General features: G+C 43.6%; 1 protein-coding gene across 1 annotated transcript; it reads left to right on the top strand.

The window, feature by feature from the left end:
• Positions 1–8: 8 nt before the first annotated feature.
• On the top strand, positions 9–20,206 carry plekhm2 (pleckstrin homology domain containing, family M (with RUN domain) member 2). The gene is made up of 20 exons (XM_039010867.1): positions 9–727; positions 1,845–1,951; positions 2,070–2,179; positions 2,626–2,725; positions 2,830–2,917; positions 3,167–3,332; positions 3,792–3,845; positions 5,087–5,360; positions 10,018–10,878; positions 11,301–11,370; positions 11,968–12,058; positions 13,878–13,942; positions 14,744–14,832; positions 15,098–15,230; positions 15,555–15,745; positions 16,672–16,737; positions 17,070–17,229; positions 18,112–18,291; positions 19,238–19,354; positions 19,515–20,206. Exons 1-20 carry the CDS (start codon positions 668–670, stop codon positions 19,650–19,652), a joined length of 3,120 nt encoding a protein of 1,039 aa, XP_038866795.1. The 5' UTR covers positions 9–667; the 3' UTR covers positions 19,653–20,206.
• Positions 20,207–21,827: the final 1,621 nt, after the last annotated feature.

Here is a 21,827-nt window from a genome sequence, read left to right as displayed (position 1 = left end):
TTTTGTTGGTGGTGACGTTGGTGTGTCACGAGCTCATTGACAGGCGGTTAGTGACGTAGAACTTGAAATGGGTAGCTGCTGAGCTTATCATTGTCAAGAACTTAATTCCTCCACTAGACTAAACATTGAGCTTGCTCATGGTCTCGCAATTTCACAATGATAAGTTTATCTACAGTAAAAGTAAGTTTGAAGAAGTGCATGTATTGAAGAAAAATTCGGATATTAAAAGTACTGGGTAGCTAGCTACACCGAAAGTGTATGCAACCTATGACAGCGGGAGATTCATTCTCTAGCGCTAAGGTAACTCGTTGGCTAGATAGCGAGCAAGCTAACGTGTTAGCCAGTTTAGTTGAATAGTCATTCGAAGCGTTTCCGAGGCTAGTAATGAGACCGTAGCTAGCTAACGTCAGCTAGGAAACTAGTCAACGTTAGTAGCTAGCCATTGTCTTGTGTGCTAGTTTAACTACGGAAACGTTAATACGGTAACGTTATCGTTACCTAGCCAACTGCTTGCTTGATGTTATATGCTAGCCAATTACTGTACCAGCATTAAATATATATGGCTAGCTAGCTTAGCTATTAGTTGTCTAGCTTTGAGAACATAAACAGACCACATCGAGACTTCTGGGAATCAGCTGACAGCTGCAGGCAGCCAAAGAGACCAGTGATGGACCAACTCAAAGTGAAGGACCGAATATTGGAAAACATTTCTTTGTCTGTCAAGAAGGTAAGACTGATATTAAGTCTCGTATGCACACATTCTTCATGCTAGCATGATTAGCTAACTAACTGATTTGAAGACGGTAAACATGACTATTACCCTAAGTTATGTCGCAGGCGTAAAAATAAACGCATGCTAGGATAAGTAGGCCTGGTTCATGAAAGAAAAACAGTTGATGACTGTAAGGTCCTTGAAGATTGTTTAGTTAGCTAACAAATATGGATTGAGTATATCAACATGGGTGTTTTGTTTACTAGCTAACGTCACTAGTATTGAATTGGTTAGTCGAGACATTCAATGGCTGGTGAAAACAAAGCACAGCAGCACTAACCCTGCTGCTGCCTGACTGCCGCATATCGATACTGTCATGTAATAAACTGTTGCTTCTAAAAGAAATTGTCATTGTCGATTCAGCAACCCTTAGGTAGCTAACTAGGTCTATTTGAAGGACAACATATTGTTGTTAATTTTCCAAACACATTTCAATATACTTGCTTAAGATAAACATGAGTACTGTGAAAACATTGACATTCAGTATTTGACTTCTAGGTGTCTTCATAAATTAGGCTGAACCCTGTTTGAATGTTGACATTCATCCTTTGCATAAACCTGTGCAGTGTGGTAACATTGAGTCCCATCCTTCCAAAGTATTTGCACTGTGCCAGACGACCACTGCTTTATAGACCTTGCCTGATATGATATTCAAATCATCTCCTGCCTATATTTGGTTAATTCCTGTCCCCAGTCTGTCTCGTGGTCACATTACCATCAGGGGACTGGAATTTATTACATTTCTACATTCCAGTATATTCAGTCAGTGCTGTTTAACTGGTCTTTTCTGAGGTGACGAACAAAAGTCTGATTAATTTAAGTTAGTCATGGTAATACCATTTAGGGGATCAGATATACTGTAGCTTTTAACCAATTTCAGGCTCCATACTCCCATCAAAGCCTATACTGTATCCTTAGACAGACATTGCACAATCATGCTTGTCAGCTGTCAATATTTGATGCATGTGGTACTCCTCTCAGGGTCTCATGACTGGGGAAGAAATCACCATATTTCTAGTTTGGCTGTGGGCCTACTCACATCAGTTCCACCTGTTTTGTGCCTTGACTGCAGTTGCAGAGTTACTTTGCTGCCTGTGAGGATGAAACTCCAGCTATCCGGAATCACGACCGGGTCCTACAGCGGCTGTGTGAGCACCTCGACCATGCTCTGCTCTATGGGTAAGAAGACTGAGAGAGACAAATCTTCTCAGTACTTTGATACATCCTAACTCTGACATTGTCTGTGATTGTACGTTTTGAACTATGTTCTTCAACTCTCCTGTTTTGTGCATTGCAGGCTACAGGATATCTCCTCAGGTTATTGGGTCCTGGTTCTACACTTCACCCGCAGGGAAGCGGTCCGGCAGATAGACGAGCTCCAGCGCATAGCAACCAACCTTGGGCGAAGTAAGAACACAACAATTTTCACCACATCTTACGCACACATTCACATCAGCCTTGTGGGCAACTTAAGAGACAAACATTTCATAGTAGTAAACACTAATACACACATACATGCCATTTCTGTAAATAAATTCATACACTCCCATTTACTGTCATAATGTGAACGACATTTGTTAGTGGTTTGGAAAATGTAAGTTCCTCTTGTGTCACATGCCAGAAATGTAGCACAAGACTGCTGTTATTTGAGGTCAGGATTACAGTAATTACCACTGTGGTTTGCACATGTTTGCTTCTCTAATTACAGAGAGGTTTCTTTGTAGGCCTACTTGTTTGACTTATTTGCAAGTTCAGGCAGGAAAGAAAGAATAGAGGGTACTTGTAAAAATGATCTACTTATGCCCATGTCCCTCGTACTGAGCAATTATTTTTCTGTTGTCTTTTCTGTGCAGGTCGTGCCTGGTTATACCTAGCACTGAGTGAGAGCTCCTTAGAAAGCTACCTCCGTCTCTTCCAAGAGAACCAAGGATTGCTGCAGAAGTATTACTTCAAGTGAGTCTTCTGACCTAAAGAGCATCATATTATGCCTTTTGACTAATGCATGTAGCTAGTCTCCTTATTGTAAATACATCATTTGCTTTGAATCTCTCCCCCAGAAATGCATTGGTATGCAGCCATGATCACCTCACGCTCTTCCTCACTTTGGTGTCGGGACTGGAGTTCATTCGCTTTGATCTGGAGTTGGTCAGTATTAGACAGTTGTTTGAAACCATTAGAATTCACATCAATACCCGTAATTTACAAAAGTCCAACAGTTCAATGTTCAGGCTTTATTGTAACAAAAGAAGGTACAACTTGGCTTAACCAAAGAATGTAAACAGAGTACATGGTTGGTGCATAAAACCAATAAATAATTCAGTCAAAAAAGAGACATGTATAATGTAATATCAACAACACTCTCAAACCTCCATTGTTTTGTTTTCTGGGTGTTAGGATGTCCCGTACTTGGACGTGGCCCCCTACATGCCGGAGTACTACAAGCCCCAGAACCTTCTGGACTTTGAGGAGCGTCTCCCAAGCTCGGACAGCCTGTCCCTGCACTCTTTCACCTCCACCAACCTGGAATGGGATGACAGCGCCATCGCCCCGTCCAGTGAAGGTCAGGGGCTCCAACTTTCTCTGTCTTGCTTTCTCTTTCTCCACCTCGGTTTCAGTCTCCACCCACTCCGTCTTATGCGGTGCATTAAGCCTAATTCATAGGCTGGTGTGTCAAGTAATGGGGTGTTGATGCTGAAGTTGGATCGGTCAGGTTAACCCGTTGTGGCTCATGGGTTATTACGTAGAAATAATAGTCTAGTGCTCACATTGAATTCATTTTCTATTAGCCCCCCATACAGTGTGGTGTGAATGTTTTCATACAGTATCTCTCATCACTTTCCACAAACCATTGAGTCTTCATTTTTTTATTGTAGTTTTCTGTCTGCCTTGCCATACCTGTGTCTGTTATCATCATGTGTATCATATTTCTCTCATATGTCATGTTTTCAGTTTGTGCCATTGTCTCTTCTCTCTCGGGCCTTCCTGTTCTAATGTTGAGTCTTATCCCTCCTTTTTTTAGATTATGATTTCGGTGACATCTTCCCCGTGTTGCAGCCAAGTGCAGACTGGGAAGGTGGGACATGGTTTCCCCTCCCCTATCCTTCCTCCCTCTCTGTGTCCGTCCTCACCTCTCCTGCCACCCCCTTCCCCGTCTCACAGCATCATGCATGTCCTCCATCCCACTGTGTGTGCTGAATGCATGCTGGTCCTCTGTATGTAGCCAGTGGTTTAATTGGAGTATCTTAATTGCAATATCAATACTGATAAAGAACAAGCAGCTATCTAATGCTAAGAGGGAATGGTAGAGAAAGGAATCAAAGGGCTTTTGATTAATCTACTGCTAGTTTCTTGGGAAGTAGGCAAAATGGATTGGTAATGCTTTTACACTTGTCTTTGAAGACACTACTGAATCAAGCATCACTCCTCAATATCATTACATTTGTAGAGTATGACAGGAGGAATTGCATAATGATGCCTAGATGTACATTTTTTTCATATATAATTTTAGGGGCATTTTGTGCTCACCTTTTATGCAATAAATTATGATGTGGCACTATTGCCAACATTTAATACGATTTATGGCCAGGTAAGTTATTATCTAAGCAGAAGTTTCTATGCACTGGTGAATTGTTAGATGTTGTCAATCATGTTTTAATGAACCACGCAACATGTTTCTCTTTGAAGATGTGATCCTAAAGCTAATGCAGCATTGATGTGGAATATTACTAATGAGAGCTGCATTGCCTGATGCAAATGGTACTCACTCTGTCTGGTGTCTACTGGCATATATGTGGAATATTCTATTTCTCTCTGTGGAAACATTGGAATGCATGTATTTGGTCTAGGTTCAACCCAGCCTTTATAGCTTTTGTCACCAACTGTAGCGTGTAGCACTGCATTCATTCACCTGACATAGGCTAAATAGTTTAATTTAAGTATTATTTATCCAAGCAAGTCCTGGTATGTTGCATTGATTGACTTCAACAACATCAATTAGGCACCTAATTTGAACAGATAATGAAACATCCTAAATCTATTTAATAAACACTTGTGCCCTTATGTATACTTTATGAACTATATTTTACAGTAAGCTATGGTAGGAGGGTTTAGCCAAGGCCTTTGTCACTTGACAAGCTTATGTCTGTCTTCCTGCCTGTGTGACCTTCTCACGCGTGTGTGCTTCTCACCCCTGTTCCAGCCAAAGCACCAGTATCTATTCTCATTCATTTAAACCCAGAGTGTGATTAGTAGCCTGTGGCATACTGTACGTGTGACTGTTCTGTTATTCATTTGACTGTGTGTGTCCCTCCATAGAGGGTGACCTCACCGACCCAGTCAGCTGTCCTCGCTCAAATGCCTCAGACCCTCAGACGGTCTTCAGTGATTCTGTGATTCTCTGGGCAGCCGCTGCCGGCATCACAGTGAGGGGAACGCCGCCGCCCCGCAGCCCCACCTTCAGACACAACCCCTTCAACGAGTACTCGGACACCAACACCTCGGCCGACATTACACCCGTCCACACAGCCAGCTGCCACCACGACACCAGGGACGACATGGAGAGCACCAGCAACGAGCTAGAGGTTATCAGGTACAGCACACACCCCTAACATTAGCCTCTGTGGCTAAAACTACATGGGAATTAGCCTAGTTAGGTGGTTATCCTTTTATGTTACCCATACTTTTCTCAGCCTCAATACAGAGCTTGGAGTTGTTGAATCCAATTGGCACATCACTTAATCTCGATGTCTGTAAGCTAAAGTTATCAGATCAACAAAGCCCTCAGACACCCGACAAGGCCCAAATCCCCGTCATTTGAATGAAGAAGAACGGAAATATCGGGGACGTAGGTCGGGGTGCCTTGTAAGGATCAGTCATTAGAGGTGGATTATCAACTCGCCGTCGGATCCTTACAAGGCACCCCGACCCACTATTAGCCAACGTGCATTGTAAAATAAAATGGATGATATCCAATCAAGACTATCTTACCAACGGGACATTAAAAACTGTAATAACTTATGTTTCAGTCGTGGCTGAACGACGACCTAGATAACATACATCTAGCTGGGTTTTCGGTGAATTGACAAGATAGAACAGCTGCCTCCGGTAAGACAAGGGGTGGTGGTCAGTGTCTTTGCAAATAACAGCTGGTGCACGAAGTACCAAGTACTTAATATTAAAGAAGTCTCGAGGTTTTGCTCGCCTGAGGTAGAGTATGTCATGATAAGCTGTAGACCACACTATTTACCAAGAGTTTTCATCTATATTTTTCATAGCTGTCTATTTACCACCATAAACCGTTGCTGGCACTAAGACTGTATAAGGCCATAAGCAAACAAGAAAATTATATTCCAGAGGTGGCGATCCTAGTGGCCAGGGACTTTAATGCAGGGAAACTAATTTCTACCAGCATGTTACATGTGCAACCAGAGAAAAATAAAAAACTCTAGACCACCTTTACTCCACACACAGAGATGCGTACAAAGCTCTCCTTCGCCCTCCATTTAGCAAATCTGACCATAATTCTATCCTCCTGATACCTATTTACAAGCAAATACTAAAACAGGAAGTACCAGTGACTCGCTCAATACAGAAGTGGTCAAATGACGCAGATGCTAAACTACAGGACTGGTTTGCTAGCACAGACTAGGGATATGTTCTGCGATTCTTCCGATGGCATTGAGGAGTACACCACATCAGTCACTGGCTTCATCAATAAGTGCATCTCACGTACATTCCCCAACCAGAAGCCATGGATTACAGGCAACATATGCACTGAGCTAAAGGGTAGAGCTGCCGCTTTCAAGGAGCAGGACTCTAACCCGGACACTTATAAGAAATCCCGCTATGCCCTCCGAACAAAGCGTCAATACAGTACAAAGATTGAATCATACTACACCGGCTCCGACGCTCGTCGGATGTGGCAGGGCTTGCAAACTATCACGGACTACAAGGTAAGCACAGCCGCGAGCTGCCCAGTGACATGAGCCTACCATACGAGCTAAATGACTTCTATGCTAGCTTTGAGGCAAGCAAAACTGAAGCATGCATGAGAGCATCAGCTGTTCCGGACGACTGTGTGATCACGCTCTCCGTAGCCAATGTGAGTAAGACCTTCAAACAGGTCAACATTCACAAGGCCGCAGAGCAAGACATATTACCAGGACGTGTTCTCCAAGCATGCACTGACCAACTGGCAACTGTCTTCACTGACATTTTCAACCTGTCCCTGACCAAGTCTGTATTACCAACATGTTTCAAGCAGACCACCATAGTCCCTGTTCCCAAGAACACCAAGGTAACCTGCCTAAATGACTACAGACCCGTAGCACTCACGTCTGTAGCCATGAAGTGCTTTGAAAGGATGGTCATGGCTCACATCAACACCATTATCCCAGAAACCCTAGATCCACTCCAATTTGCATACCTCCCCAACAGATCCACAGATGATGCCATCTCTATTGCACTCCACACTGCCCTTTCCCACCTGGACAAAAGGCACACCTATGTGAGAATGCTATTCATTGACTGACTACAGCTCAGCGTTCAACACCATAGTGCCCTCAAAGCTCATCACTAAGCAAAGGACCCTAGGACTAAACACCTCTCTGCAACTAGATCCTGGACTTCCTAACGGGCCACCCCCAGGTGGTAAGGGTAGGTAACAACATGCTGATCCTCAACACAGAGGCCCATCAGGGGTGCGTGCTCAGTGTCCTCCTGTACTCCCTGTTCACCTATGATTGCATGGCCAAGCACGTCTCCCAACACCATCAAGTTTGCAGCCGACACAACAGTGGTAGGCCTGTTCACCGACAACGATGAGACAGCCTATAGGGAGGAGGTCAGAGACCTGGCAGTGTGGTGCCAGGATAACAACAGGAAACTACAGGAAAAGGAGAACTGAGCACGCCCCCATTCTTATTGACAGGGCTGTAGTGGAGCAGGTTGAGAGCTTCAAGTTCCTTGGTGTCCACATCACCAATGAACTATCATGTTCCAAACATACCAAGACAGTCGTAAAGAGGGCACGACAACGCCTATTCCTCCTCAGGAGACTGAAAAGATGTGGAATGGGTCCTCAGATCCTCAAAAAGTTCTACAGCTGCACCATCGAGAGCATCCTGACTGGTTGCATCACTGCCTGGTATGGCAACTGCTCGGACTCCGACCGGAAGGCACTGCAGAGGGTAATTCGTACGCACAGTGCATCACTCTGGCCAAGCTTCCTGTCATCCAGGACCTTTATACCAGGCGGTGTCAGAGGAAGGCCCTAAAAATTGCCAAAGACTCCAGCCACCCTAGTCATAGACTGTTCTCTCAGGTACCGCATGGCAAGCGGTACCAGAGCACCAAGTCTAGGTCCAAAAGGCTCCTACCCCCAAGCCATAAGACTCCTAAACAGCTAATCAAATGGCAACCCGGACTATTTGCATTGTCCCCCCCCCCCCTCCCACCCCATTTGTACGCTGCTGCTACTCTCTGTTTATTAGCTATGCATTTTCACTTTACCTCTACCTACATATTACCTCAAACAACCTGTGCATTGACTCTGTACCGGTACCCCCTGTATATAGCCTCGCTACTGTTGCTCTTTAATTATTTATTATTTAATTAGTTATTTTTCCATTTTCTTTTTACTTCAGTTTATTTTAGTAAATACTTTCTTAACACTTATTTTTCTTAACTGCATTGTTGGTTAAGGGCTTGTAAGTAAGCATTTCACTTAGGGATGCACGATATATCGGTGAGCATATCGAAATCGGAAGATATTAGCTAATAATGGCAACATTGGCATTGACCCGATGTCAAAGCTGACGTGCATACCTATACAACGTAGTTAGATGACGTAATGACGCCACGAAAAGTACAGCGCTACACAGAACAAAAGAAGAAAAATACTAAGCACACACTTCCAACAACTAAATAAGTTCAAGTCGAGCAGTCATTTGAAAGAGTAAGAAAGTTTCAGCGAGACAACTCAACGTCAATCCATTAATGCCAAGATAATGGAATTCATTGCCCTTGACAATCAACCGTTCTCTGTCGTGGATGATGTTGGCTTTCGTCGACTGGTCGAGCACCGGTACAGACTACCAAGTAGTTGCTATTTTTCAGATGTTGCCCTACCGGAGTTATACAGTGTTGTTGAAACACATCCATGAGCTACTTGCTATGGGCGTCCCTGCTATTAGCTTCACGACTGACATTTGAACCAGTGATGTCAGCCCCATGAGCATGCTGATTCTGACAGCACAGTGGGTCGACGAGGATTTCGTACTGAGAAAAGCCGTATTGCTTGCTCAAGAATGTGCTGGTTCTCATACCGCTGCTGCCATTTCAATGGCATTTGAGAACATGTTTGAAACTTGGAAACATTAACATACTCCTAGCTCCAAACAACTGACTCGAGAAATAAGCTGATCAACTACGTCTGCAGCAGACGTGATACCCTCTGTCATGGCATTTAAACGTCTGCTCAACAAAACTGCCGACACAGACCGTGGGGTTAACTTACAAAAGTACTCGAGGCTGTGAACAAGCGATTCGGTGGCATTCTCTCTGAGCCTCTACTGTGTCGGTACAAGGACAGCTACTTTGATGCAGACAAGAAACAGGGTTTACGTGAAATGTTACATACACAGCTGGACAAGATGGAAACGGGGGACATACGTAAATGCCAACAAAATAAGTTTTTGGTCTGTGTGTGTGTGTTATTTAACTAGGCAAGTCAGTTTAGAACAAATTCTTATTTACAATGACGGCCTACCCTGGCCAAACCCGGACGATGCTGGGCCAATTGTGCGCTGCCCTACGAGACTCCCAACCACGGCCGGATGTGATACAGCCTGGATTCGAACCAGGGACTGTAGTGAGAGCTTTTTGCCCTGAGATGCAATGCCTTGGACCGCTGTGTGTGTGAGAACATTTAAACTGTACTAGAATGCTTAAAAGGCCGCAAAAATCTTTCAAATCTGTTATTGGTATCGGGGTTTTGGCAAGGAAAATATCGGTATCGGCCAAAAATGCCATATCGGTGCATCCCAAATTTCACTGTCAGGTCTACACCTGTTGTATTCGGCGCATGTGACAAATAAATATTTGATTTGATTTATTGGCACACACATACAGGTCAGCAAGCCTTGTAGCTCTAAGGCTTGGAAAATGTGATTGTTAATTTATACAATGGGCCCAGGAAGAGTACACATGAACAACCCATTATGACGTGGTTGTTTCTTTTCCACCAGGATGGCCAGACGAAGGAAGCCATCCAAGAAGCGCTGTAGCGTGAAAAGCTCCACGGTGAGCGGTGACCAGAACAATGTGGCCTTCGCGCAGGCGGAGGCAGACGACAGAGCCCCGGCTGGATGTGAGGGACCAGAAGGAGACACCTGGAGCCCCTCTGTGGGGTTGCCGCAGGGCTCAGGGGCCGAGACGGTGAGGAGGAGCAGCAGGAGGGAGACAGGGGAGGAGGAGGAGTCAGAGGGCCTCCTGCGGCTTCCTGAGATGACCGACACCTCCATGGACAGCGTTGGCCAGCCCCTACGTGACGTCATGGACCGGCTCAACGGTGCTCTGGATGGGGGGAAGACCTGGGGGCGACCAGCTGAAGAAGAAGAAGAGGGGGAGAAAACCCATCAGAGTTCCCTCCCCAAAAGGCCCTCCCCCGCCAGCCTTGAAGCCAACCCGCAGCCCCCGGGGCAGCAGCCCTTTCGAGGGGATTCGATGGGTGAGCCGCCTAACCCAGAAGCCAGGGTCCCCCCCCTGCTGCGCCCTGCTCTGGCCCCGAGTCCCAACTTCCTGCAGGCCCCCCCGGCTCCTGCAGACTTTTACTGCTTTACCCCCCACAGTCCAGACGCTGCTGCCCTGCGTAGTGGCCACCATGACACTGCAGGGCATGGTCAGTCGCAGGCTCTTCTTGGTGGCCATGAAGTTGAGGCAGAGGCACCGCCAGGACAGGACCCCTCCCTAGAGGAGGAAGAGTGTGATGAGGAGGAAAAGGATGAGGCAGTAATGGTTGAGAATGGATTGGCTGCTGGAGAAACTGAAGAGGAGACGGAAGAGGACAGGCTCAGGCCAACGGAAAACTCTCATCCTGCAGAATTCAAGTGAGTTGAGGGTTACTTAACACATTTTTAGGTGAACCATGAATTAAACCTTTTTTTAATGGTGCAATATGTCGAATTTAGCTGAGCCGATTTTTTGGTTTCTAAAATGTTTTAATGTCCGCCTGATTTCAGTTTGTGACATAACAAGCAATGTATAGTGTAGAGAATCATTGTACCATCTAAACCGCTAAGAAAAACATTTTTAATAACCAGAAATATAGTTTATAATATTGCTGTATGAAGCTGATATGAGTAAAATGAAACTTACGGAGGGGAAGCAATCATAATGAAAGATGTATAATTCACATTTCTATCTGAAATCAGTCAGGTCGTATACCAAGTTAAACAATGGACCTTATAAGCCTTTTTTTTGGGCAATACTTTAGCCACAGTGGTGTGCTGATTCTGTGTGGCCGTTTCAGGGTGGACAACAATCACCTGCTGCTGCTCATGATCCACGTCTTCAGAGAGAACGAGGAGCAGCTCTTCAAGGTAAGCCTCTGTTTCACTGTGGTATATTATGTTGGGTGGAGGGGGAGGGGGTTGTAAAGGCCATACATTGTGATCATTTGAGCTAGTGCTCTGGTTTTAAACACTCCCTGTCATGGATTTAACAATAGTGGAATTTCCCTCCAGCCAATGCTTCCCTCCAATCCAAAGCATTTCAATCCTTGAAAGGGAGTGTGCAACCGCACACTAGGAGAAGCATGGAGAATCGGGACGCTGTCACAACCATGTCCATTCTGAATACATATCTGGGGGAAAAGTATTCAAATGTATTGGTGAATAAACAAGTACTATTAGTATGCTTTGCAGTGTATATTTTGAATTTATATTGAACCTTTATTTAACTAGGCAAGTCAGTTAAGACCAAATTCTTATTTACAATGACGGCCAAACCCTAACCCGGATGACACTGGGCCAATTGTGCGCCACCCTATGGGACTCCCAATCATGGCCGGTTGTGATACAGCCTGGAATCGAACCAGGGTCTGCAGTGACGCCTCTAGCACTGAGATGCAGTGCCTTAGACCGCTGTGCCACTCGGGAGCGGTACAGTCCTGAGTGTTTAGTTCTGTCTGTTCCCAGATGGTGAGGATGAGCACAGGTCACATGGAGGGGAACTTGCAGCCTCTCTACCTGCTGCTGACTGACTGTTACATCTACCTGCTGAGGAAAGGTGAGGGTTTACTGCTCATCACGCTCTCAGATACTCTCTTTCTTACTGTTTCTATCTATATCTCTCTCTCTGTCTCTCTGTCTTTGTGTGATGGTCATTACATTTATATTTAATGGCTGCCTTTGACTTTGCTTGTCATGCTCTATCCTATCTATCTACAGTGCATTTGGAAAGTATTCAGACCACTTGACTTTTACACATTTTGTTACGTTACAGCCTTATTCTAAAATGGATGAAATAAAAAAAAATCTCATCAATCTACACAATACCCCATAATTGCATAGGAAAAAATGGTTTTTAGAAAATTTGCAGAATGTATTAAAAATAAGAAACAGAAATACCTTATTTACATAAGTATTCAGACCCTTTGCTATGAGACTCAAAATTGAGCTCAGGTGCATCCTGTTTCCATTGATCATCCTTGATGTTTCTACAACTTGATTGGAGTCCACCTGTGGTAAATTTAATTGATTGGACATGATTTGGAAAGGCACACCTGTATATTTAAGTTCCCACTTTTGACAGTGCGTGTCAGAGCAAACACCAAGCCATGAGGTCAAAGGAATTGTCCGTAGAGCTCCAAGACAGGATTCTGTCGAGGGACAGATCTGGGGAAGGGTACCAAAACATTTCTGCACGATTGAAGGTCCCCAAAAACACAGTGGCCTCCATCATTCTTAAATTGAAGAAGTTTGGAAACACCAAGACACTGACTAGAGCTGGCTGCCCAGCCATACTGACCAATCGGGGAGAAAGACTTTGTTCAGGGAGGTGACTAAGAACCCGACGGTCACTCTTGACAGAGCTCCAGAGTTCCTCTGTGGAGATGGGAGAATCTTCCAGAAGGACAACCATCTGCAGCACTCCACCAGTCAGGCCTTTATGGTAGAGTGGCCAGATGGAAGCCACTCCTCAGTAAAAGACACATGACAGCCCACTTGGAGTTTGCCAAAAGGCACCTAAAAGACTCTCAGACCATGAGAAACAAGATTCTCTGGTCTGAAGAAACCAAGATTAAACTCTTTGGCCTAAATGCCAAGCGTCACGTCTTGAGGAAACCTGACACCATCCCTATGGTGAAACATGGTGGTGGCAGCATCATGCTGTGGGGATGTTTTTCAGCGGCAGGGACTGAGAGACTAGTCAGGGTCGAGGGAAAGATGAACAGAGCAAATACAGAGAGATCCTTGATGAAAACCTGTTCCAGAGCGCTCAGGACCTCAGACTGGGGCAAAGGTTCACCTTCCAACAAGACAACGACCCTAAGCACACAGCCAAGAAAACACAGGAGTGGCTTCGGGACAAGTCTCTTATTGTCCTTGAGTGGCCCAGCCTGAGCCCAGACTTGAACCTGATCTAGCATCTCTGGAGAGACCTGAAAATAGCTGTGCAGCGACGCTCCCCATCAAACCTGACAGACCTTGAGAGGATCTGCAGAGAAGAATGGAAGAAACTTCCCAAATACAGGTGTGCCAAGCTTGTAGCGTCATACCCAAGAACACTCAAGGCTGTAATTGCTGCCAAGTACTTTCCAAATGCACTGTAGATAGATAGGACAGAGCGTGACAAGCAATGTCAAAAGGCAGCCATTAAATATAAATATTTTGCTCTGACTTGTGTAAATGTGATATTTCAGTTGTTTTTGCTTTGTCATTATGGGGTATTGTAATCAATTTTAGAATTAGGCTGTAACGTAACAAGATGTGGAAAAAGTCAAGGGGTCTGAATTCTTTCCAAATGCACTGTAGCTGTCTGTCTCTCTGTCTCTCTGTCTGTCTGTTCATCCCACACTCAAACACTCTCTCTCTTGCTCTTTCAGGTGCAGCGGAAAAGCCCTATACAGTAGAGGATGCCATCTCTTACAATGAGTTGGACTTTGTCTCTGTAAGTTGTCTATACTGCTGGGATATGTTGTCTAGTGTCAGGATTGTCGAATGGCTGCCGAATGGCTGCAAGGACACATGTCGAATGGCTGTCGAATGGCTGTCGAATGGCTGCAAGGACACAATAGTTTTTCTTCAAGTTTTAGCTTTAGGGTTGTCTTGGTCAATGTTTAGCTTCAGGGTCACAGTGTCACAACGTTCATGATGGTTCATGATGAGTTTACTAGGTTCACGTTGTTCCAGTCATTGTTTATGGGAATTCCAACAGGGCCGACATTCATGCAACCAATTTGAAAACCGTTGATTCTGTGACTTTCTGTCATTCAACTGTCTGTCATTCAAATGTTCAAATGCAAATTGTAGTAGATCTTTTATAGACATATGTGCAGCGGTAGCAATTTACTAAAAGTAAAATCCCAATGATTATTTTATGGACTAGTCTTGTAATGAGTTTCATTTTCCAAATAGTGTTGATGCCACCATATAACTTTAGGCTATGAAGTACTTTGGACTGTATGAGGGAAGTGCATGAAAGAAGCCTTGAAGGGATACTTTGGGATTTTGGCTATGAGGCCCTTTTTATTTACTTCCCCAAAGTCCGATGAACTGACTCTGGGGAAGTGACCGGAAGTCTATGGGTATAAAAAATGAAAAGATGGCTTTTATATTGCACATTGCTGCAACAAGACCTTCACCTAAAAAGCTGATAGACAGAAGAGGGGAAAACGACAAGAAGGAAGAGTTACTGTCAATGTCCAGTCCACTAAGTTGTGCTGTGTTATTGTCCCTGTCCGTCTCTCAGGTGGGCTTGGACCAGCAGACATTCCTGCTGGTGTGCACCAACAGAAGACGGCAGTTCCTGCTGGACACGGCCGACTCATCGCTTACTGTGTGAGTGCCTCCTCTCCTCTGCTCTCTCTCCTTCTCCCTGGCGGCATCTCTATAGTCTAAAGTGTCTTCCTCTCCCCATGTCCTTTCCTCCATCTGTGCTAATTCTAAAGGACTGGACTGTGGAAAGCAACTTCCTAGTTGGCATGCTCTCACTTATGTTTCCATATCAGTACGGATGAAGGAGAAGAGAAGCAGAATAAGTCACTCTTTATCCCTCTCTCTTCTAACCCACCATCCTCTTTTTTTTCTTCTCTCTCTTCCCCAGCTGTTTTTTGGCAGCCCTGACGTCGGCCATGATAAAGGGGTGCAGGGAGCCCCCCTACCCCTCTGTGCTGACCGACGCCACCATGGAGAAACTGGCCCTCACCAAGTTTGTCTCCCAGGAGTCCCACTGTGAGGTGAGGACCACTACTTTTTGCTGTCTCACTTAGCTGGGCCTGCACACATCCATAATTTCTAAAATATACAAATAAAGACATTTCATTTTGAAAGAATGCCTGTATACTGATTTTATGCTCTCATGAAATGAAGACTTATTTTGATTGGAATCACATTACAATACACACTTAACTCTCATCAATTATGGATCTGATGGAGTGGTTATAGGCATAGCTATGACTAGCCACAGACATCACCAACTCAATCAGTATGCTCAACACATGTACAACAATGTGTAATAGACAAGGGATACACTTGTGTAATGACCCGTTGTGTCTGTGTAGGTATCTCAAGTGCTCATCCGCCTGTATTCTTTGGTCCACTGGGAAGACCCCATGGATGTGACTCTGGCCACACAGACAGCCCTGGTGGGCGCTGGGGACTCGTCCAGCACTAAAGAGGGCCCCCTACTCTACAGAGCATGCACCACCTACCTGGGCAAGGAGCTGTGGAAGAGCTGTTACCTCGTACTGAGGTATGTATTGGCAGCCATAGGCTTTTAGAGGAACAATATGCTGAAATCACTCTGCCATTGCCTAGTTGCTAAAGTTCTAAACTGATTGCCTAATTTCTGTTTATGTGATGAAACAAGCAGTGTAGAGTATCATTGTAACGTCTAAACTTCTGTGTAATATATTTTCAATAACCAAAAATATTGTATCTTTAGCTGTTTGAAGCTGGTGTACAAAACCGAAAGTAAAAAAAGACGCAAAAACAAAAGTTAAGGATGGTAAGCATAAAAATAATGCCCATAAAACAGATCTGTTGCTTATAAGACTTTCAATGAGAATGAAGGATCTATAACTCACATTTCTGTGTGAATTTGGTTGGGTTTCCCACAAAGCTACATATTGCACCTTTAATAAACCCATATAATAAGACATCATACAGGCTCGTACTTGCTTATAACAAATAATAAAGCATTGTACCTGGATGCGTTTTTCAGGAAGTGTTACTGATATATCTGCCTTCTATTACGTTTGTTATAAAGTTACACATAACATTCTACTTGAACAGGTTGAAGCACAGCTACAGTACCCTTATAACATGTAACACATTCCTGTTCTTATTTTAATGTAACTGCAATATTCAATGTAATAATATAATTATACATTTGCACATTTCATTGTGCTCAAAGCAATATTATAAACTGGGTTGTTCAAGCCCTGGATGCTGATTGGCTGAAAGCCTTGGTATATGAGGCCATATACCACGGGTATAAAGCAAAACTACTTATTTACTGTTTTAATTACATTGGTAACCTTTTTAAAATGGCAATAAGGCACCTCAGGGGTTTGGGGGGCTAACGGCTTAGCCGTAGTATATTGTCCATATACCACACCCCCTTGAGCATTATTGCTTAAATATATGTCATTATGTGTTCCTCTTGTCCTTGTTTAGCAAAGGCGTTCTCTACCAGTATACAGAGAAGACTGATGGGACACCACTAATGTCCATCACTATGGGGTAAGGCATGCATGCTGTGTTACTGCTCATCCTCCAACATGTGTGTTGTGTCTGTTTATGATGGGATAATTTCCACAAGGGAATGGATCTGTGACTAGAGCTTTTATGGATCAAGTTGTTTGGACAAATGCACTGGGTTCAAACGTAGGTGATTGCACTTATTTTGCTGAATTTTCCAAAGTCATAATTTGATGAAATACCCATAGTTGGGTATCTATCGCTATGAAAATATATATTTTTTGTAAATAGTAGGCTATTATTGACTTTAACTATTTTCATTGTTGTTTGACCATCTTCTGTGTGCTCTCTCCCACCCTTCCTCGCTCTCTCAGGGGTGAGTACTGCGGAGGTTGCCGGCGCTCCAACAGCACAGAGCAGCCTCATGCCTTCCAGGTGATCCTGACAGAGCGGCCTCCTCTGGAGCTGAGCGCCGACAATGAGGGAGACGTGGCCGACTGGATGCTGGTGCTCTGCCAGTCTGTCTCCAAAGGGGTGAGGGTGAGGGCATACACACACACGCTGCACTCTGACACAGATACACACTGCACCGTGAGAATGAGTGAGCATGGCTGACCGTGCAGATTTTGCCATGCTATAGCCATGAGGGGAAGAAAACCCTACTCGATTAAAAACATATTTTTGCATGAACTGTCCCACACCATGCCATTTCCTATCTCCCAACAGTGAGTTCAGTTCCTCAAGGTTCAATCAAAGATTCACTGCAGAAAAGTGATCTTTCTCTGATTTTAAAATCAGAAATATGTTTGTTTTCATTTAGTTCAGGGTTTTTTCTGCAAATATTGTTGGTTTTTTTGTACCGTCTGTCCAAACTTTTTTTAAATATTGTTTTTATACAAACATTTCCGGGATAGAAAAAGGTTTTCAGTGTAAACTTAAACGATTAAAACGATATAAAGTATGTCGAAATCATAATGGCCCTAATATACTTTTTCAAAAAGATCTTTGAGAACGAACAATATTTTTGCCATGGCATGGGCCCCCATTGATTTTATGTTTGAGTCACTCGGATAGCATAAGCCATGGCAAAATGTGTAGAATTGCAGGAAATTAGCTTTAAAATAGCACATTTTCTCTCGGCCCCATGGAAAGATCTGTAGAATTGCAGGAAATTTGCTTTAAAAGCTACATTTTGCAGCCAACAGGAGGGCATCTAAAACCGCATCATTGGCCACGACCCTGCCACGCCCACCACCTAAGCCAGATTTTGGTCCAGAAAAAAACATGTCGTTTTAACAGTAGCTCTGAAATACATAGGCTAACTATATCTGTATTTAACAATAAATTAGACTGGTTTCCCTATATCACCCCCCACCATAGCTGTTTTTATTCTTTAAACCTCCCTTCTGTCTTCAGGTGATCCCCCAGGGCGTGGCCCCCACACCATGTATTCCTTGTTGCCTGGTGGTGACAGACAGGAAGCTGCTGACATGCCACCAGGACTGCCAGACTAGCTTCTTCCGCTCACTGGGCGGAGCTGATCTCTCTGACGTCACTGCTGTCAGCCTGGAGGACGACAAAGAGTACTGTGTTGTTGTGAGTCACCTCATGCCTGCCTTGTCCTCACTTGCCTGTGCCCTCTAGTCTTTTCTCTTTGTCTCAATTATAATTGAATTTGTTCTATTGAACATGCCACCACTATAAAATAATTTTAATTATATGAAGAATCTTGTAGATCAGTGTTTTCCAAACTTTGTTTGTAGTCCCGTACCCCTTCAAACATTCAACCTCCAGCTGTCTACCCCCTCTAGCACCAGGGTCAGCGCACTTTCAAATTTTGTTTTTTTGCCATCATTGTAAGCCTGCCACACACACACTATACGATACATTTATTAAACATACGAATGAGGGTGAGTTTTTGTCACAATCCGGCTCGTGGGAAGTCACAAGAGCTCTTATATGACCAGGGCACAAATAATAATATAATAATCAATAATTTTGCTCTTTATTTAACCATCTTACATATAAAACCTTATTTGTTAATCGAAAATTGTGAATAACTCACCACAGGTGAATGAGAAGGGTGTGCTTGAAAGGATGCTCATAACTTTGCAATGTTGGGTTGTATTGGGTAGTCTGTCTTAAATAATTTTCCACACACAGTCTGTGCCTGTATTTAGTTTATGCTCGTGAGGGCCGAGAATCCACTCTCGTATACAGTTGAAGTCGTAAGTTTACATACACCTTAGCCAAATACATTTAAACTGTTTTTCACAATTTCTGACATTTAATCCTAGTAAAAAAATCCCTGTCTTAGCTCAGTTAGGATCACAACTTTATTTTAAGAATGTGAAATGTCAGAGATTTATTTCAGCTTTCATTTCTTTCATCACATTCCCAGTGGGTCAGAAGTTTACATACACTCAATTAGTATTTGGTAGCATTGCCTTTGAATTGCTTAACTGAACTCTCTCTTATGCTCTACTCTCTCTCTCTGTATCTCTCTTGCCATAATTATTATTGTTATTATCTCTGTGTATAGGAGTTTGCAGTGGACAGGGCACAGTTCCTGCCTCCCTGGGTGTTGTACTTCAGCGGATGTGAGGAGAGAGACCGCCTGCTGGAGGCGCTAGAGAGTGCCTGGAGAGACATTTTCCAGGTAAGGGAGAGAAGGATTCGAAGAGGAAGAGTTTTGAGACAGGCAAGGATCACAGTAAAAAAGGATCAGCTCAATAACATGATTTCCCTGTGTCTCTGTCCCTCTCTTGCTCTCTTTGTCTCCCGCACTTTCTTTTCAACCCTCTTTTCTTGTGATCCAGGTATGTCTGCCTCGTAGGAGGGTGTCAGAGCCGTTGGTGCAGAAGCGTTGTGGCGAGGCCTTGGCTCTGATGAGGAGCGCCTGGCAGAGAAGTGACAGCCTGGCCCGGGGACGTGCCCAGAGAGAGCCCTGGTGCTGACAGACAGACAGACAGGTGGATGGACAGATAGGACAAAAGGCTTTCACTAACACTCCTATCTATTCCTACTCTACACATCAGGGTCGTAGTCAATTGCATTCAAATGTTATCAATTCTGCAAGTGAATAGAAAATGTACCATTATTTTCTATGTGGATTTGTTCAATTGTCAAATTTAATTTCAACTGGGTGACTGAGTTTGAATGGAATTCACACAACCTGTTACATATAATTATGACAACAGCCATATAGATAGAGGGAAGCGCACTCTCCGTTGTGCGTACATTATGGAGAGTATACGTTAAGTTAAGCATATGAGGACGTGTCTTCATGGGATGTTGCGAGACAGACAGCAGTTTGAATCTCTGTTCACACTCCTGGCCTTGCACATGTATGTAGGGCTGTGACAGTCACGGCATTTTGGATGATTGTTATTGGTCAGGCAAATGACTGCGGTCACTGTTATAATCGTTTGAGTAGCAAAATGTTTTTTATATATATATATTTTTTTAAACACTCATTTTCTCCTCTCCTTCGCTCCTTACTGCATGTGCTGCTGCTGCAGAGGGGGGGGGGGGGGGGGTCATTGCCTAGGCAACTAAAGACTGTTGCTAAAACGTCTTGCTTGTTTCAGCAAGGAGCAACAAAGTTTCATCATGTTGTAAAGAGTCCATGTTACCTCTGAAACAGACTCAACTGCACAGTGCCTGTGGTCCTGTCTTCAGTCAGCTCATTTAATGTAAAAAAATACATATTTTTTTACCATTATTTTATTTTCATGACTGTATTTATCCATAATCGTCAGTTACACAATTACACGGTAGTTGTGCCAGCCCTATATGTATGTATGTTCTCCTTGACTTTCCTCTTGTCGTTGAGTCGGACGTTATTGGAGGAGGTGCACTCGTTATAGAATAAGACGTCACTCACATATGATGTTCTTTTGGACCTTAACCACCACACTACATGTATAGTCCGTATGTAAAGCGCGGTAAAGTATTGACTTATTTTTTTATCAATCCTTACGCAAATGTACATTGCCCATCTTTCCATGAATCTAGACCTACATTGATTTCGTCTTGTATAGGTTTGTCAAATACCTCAAACAAAACCCTTCTCTCCCATGCAAAGGTTGTGATAGTTATTCTTCAGTCACTTGAAGTGGCATACACTATTAGTTACAGCACTCATCTCTTTCCTTTGTCGGCCATCTTGGTTTACCATTGGGTTTTCCACCTTTTAGTTATGTTGGGTTGGATGGTCAAAGTTAGTATTAAAGTATCAGAGTGGAGAATGGTCTAACCTAGCATGGATACACTTTTAACAAGAAGGATGAGAGGAGAGAGTAACTTGCTGTTGAATGCGAGATTGCACATTGCTTTTGGGTTTTAGCCGTGGTGATTTTATTTGAGGGTACTGATACGTTCATTGGGGTTCTATGCGAAGTTCATGTTCAGTGCTGCTTTTAAATATAAGCGCAAATAGTTGTTCATTTGTAAGACGACTTGTTATGTGAGTATAATTGTATGCAATTTATAAAGAGGATATATTTGCTTTTATTTTTGCGTGGTTTGTTCTAATCATTTGGCACACCTCTATCCTTTATGAGGGGAGTGTCTGTCATTGCATGTGTTGCAAGTGGCCTGGTCAAGATGTGGGATATGTCAATGTTAGTGTGTTCTACAACAGGTGGAGGCATCAGTGCATCCCTACTTTATTGCACAACCTGTAGTTTTATTGCTCTGGAAACTCTGTTGTGCAATGACAGACCATTGCTTTTAGTCCAGTAGTTATAGTACAACCAGTCCATATGCATTAGTAAATGAAGAAAAAGCAGTTTGACTAGAGATGACACTACTTTATTCATATGACTTGTCATCACATTAATCCAATTTACCCCTTACAATGTATCCCCCACATAATTAAATGCAAATCCTCGCATTCATTTGTTTGACAATGTAGCTAATTATTTATGTAGGCATGTTATGTGAAAGTAAGATTTTTGTGTTGCTGTTGACAAGGGGGGAATTTATCCAATGCCATGGCTATCCTGGAATTGCTCAAGGGCAGAGTGATGCTAAGACTCAGATTTGTAACTTTAAAATGTATGCCAAACAAAAACCAGTGATTGCAAAGTTAAACAAACCATACAACTCTGCACAAGGACTACATTTAA

This window comes from Salvelinus namaycush, chromosome 16 (assembly GCF_016432855.1).
Source record: "Salvelinus namaycush isolate Seneca chromosome 16, SaNama_1.0, whole genome shotgun sequence".
Classification (NCBI taxonomy): Eukaryota; Metazoa; Chordata; class Actinopteri; order Salmoniformes; family Salmonidae; genus Salvelinus; species Salvelinus namaycush.
The sequence above is the reverse complement of the archived record's forward strand: the minus strand, read 5'-3'. Positions and strand labels throughout refer to the sequence as shown.